This window comes from Zerene cesonia, chromosome 15 (genome assembly GCF_012273895.1).
Source record: "Zerene cesonia ecotype Mississippi chromosome 15, Zerene_cesonia_1.1, whole genome shotgun sequence".
NCBI lineage: Eukaryota > Metazoa > Arthropoda > Insecta > Lepidoptera > Pieridae > Zerene > Zerene cesonia.
Window position 1 is genome coordinate 1,614,867 of NC_052116.1, and position 1,829 is coordinate 1,616,695.

The 1,829-nt window shown below is 32.0% G+C and overlaps 1 protein-coding gene across 1 annotated transcript; it reads left to right on the forward strand.

Moving 5' to 3' along the window:
- Window positions 1-286: 286 nt before the first annotated feature.
- On the forward strand, window positions 287-1,191 carry LOC119832323 (enoyl-CoA hydratase, mitochondrial-like; the record flags this gene model as incomplete). The annotated part of the gene is made up of 2 exons (XM_038355985.1): window positions 287-490; window positions 986-1,191. Coding segments are annotated over 2 exons (270 nt in total), but the record flags the coding sequence as incomplete, so codon positions are not given.
- Between the last annotated feature and the right edge of the window lie 638 nt (window positions 1,192-1,829).

Genomic DNA, 1,829 nt, shown 5'->3' on the forward strand with positions numbered 1-1,829 from the left:
GCTACGGTTAGGCAAGATACGCAGGTTCGAATCCTGCCTCGTGATCAAATTTTTTCTATTCTTTCAAAATTTCTAACTCTACCCCTTTCAAAATTCTTTGAGCAGCAGAAAGCTTTCTTATACCCGAGTGGAAGGTTGCATTTTATTTTTGGTTTTCATCTGTCTTCAAGAAAAGGGGGTAGTTATCAATTCGAGCGTTTTTTTTTTGCCTTTGTTACTTCCCTAAGGTTGTAAAACATGCAACGTTGCATATTATTTACTAAATATTTAGTTTTTATAATAATAATTCTCGTTCTATACAGGTTTGGTAGCCAAAGTGTTCCCCGTTGAGAAACTTCTAGAAGAAAGTATCAAGCTAGCGGAGAGAATCGGAACCCACTCTCCACTGATCGTAAAGCTCGCCAAGCAAGCGGTGAATCAAGCATATGAGACCACATTGAAGTCAGGCCTGCTATATGAGAAGTCATTGTTTTATGGTACTTTCGCTACGGTGAGTTTCAATTTTTAGTTTTATATGTTTGTCACTACATAGTATAAAGCAAAGTCGCTTCCCACGTCTAATATATATGTGTGTATGCTTAGATCTTTAAATCTACTCAGTGGATCTTAATGGGTTTTTTTTTTATAGTTGAGTGATTCAAGTGGAAGATTTATATGTATAATAACATCTATTAAACTATTGAATTTAACGTGTATGAATCCGGATGCAAAAGCTAGTTTTTTTGCTGAGATTACTATGGGATGGCTTACTAAATTCGATCTACTTCTTTTTATGATTTGCTTTGGAAAAATTGTAATAACACGACCCTATACGTACCAATATAGGAGTTACATTAAAGATTCATTCATTTTGCATGATTTTTTTCTACATAGACATAGCTCATAAATATTGAAACGAAAAGTCTCCAATTGTGATTATGGTGAAATAATTGGTGTGGTTTACTTATAATATGTAACGAATAATTTTATATCTTATTATTTTCAGGCTGACCGTCAAGAAGGAATGAACGCATTTATCGAAAAGAGGTCTCCCAACTTTAAAAATGAATAAGTTTGTATTTTTATACAACAAAAATCATGTGTCATCATTTTTTAAAATAGCTATGTAAGGATAAATGCAATCTACCGGATATATTGGATTTTTTATATATTTTTACACAACTGGTACTGCCAATATATGTTTGTTTTTAATTCTGAATTTTATTTTAATAAAATGCATGTTTGTTTGTGTTATATGTATTTGCGTTTATTTGAGAAGATTTATAAGTAGTTTTAATCGCAGTTGAATTTGCTGTGTGATAAGAATCAAATAAAAATAGCCACACGGCTACACATGCATGTGATAATTTAGTCATCCCAAAATACGCAACATTTGAAAAAAAATCTTTAATACAAGGCATTATAGGAGGCCCTTGTCACACGCACCTACAGAAAATGCCTACATTCACGAGGCGCCATCATTCCGACACTGTTTGGTTGACATCGCTCATGCGCAGAGCTCACGTAAATAAGTTAACTATGTAATTTTTTGTTTATTAAGATGTTGGAACAGTGTCAAATGATAGGAGTATACCTAGAACTATTTTATCCGTTTAAATCATATAAATTAACAAGCGTGTAAATAGATAATTACGAATAATTTTAGCAAAAATAGTCAGAATATTTAAAGTTTTTGTTCTATGAGCTCTTTTAATAATGCAGTAAGGAGGCGTCCATAAATTATGTGAGACATTTTTCAGGATTTTTTTGAAAATTTTTTCTTTAACGAAACTTTATTTTCACGGTTTTCTGTGAAAAAATAAAATACGTGATATTTATTAAAACCCCCC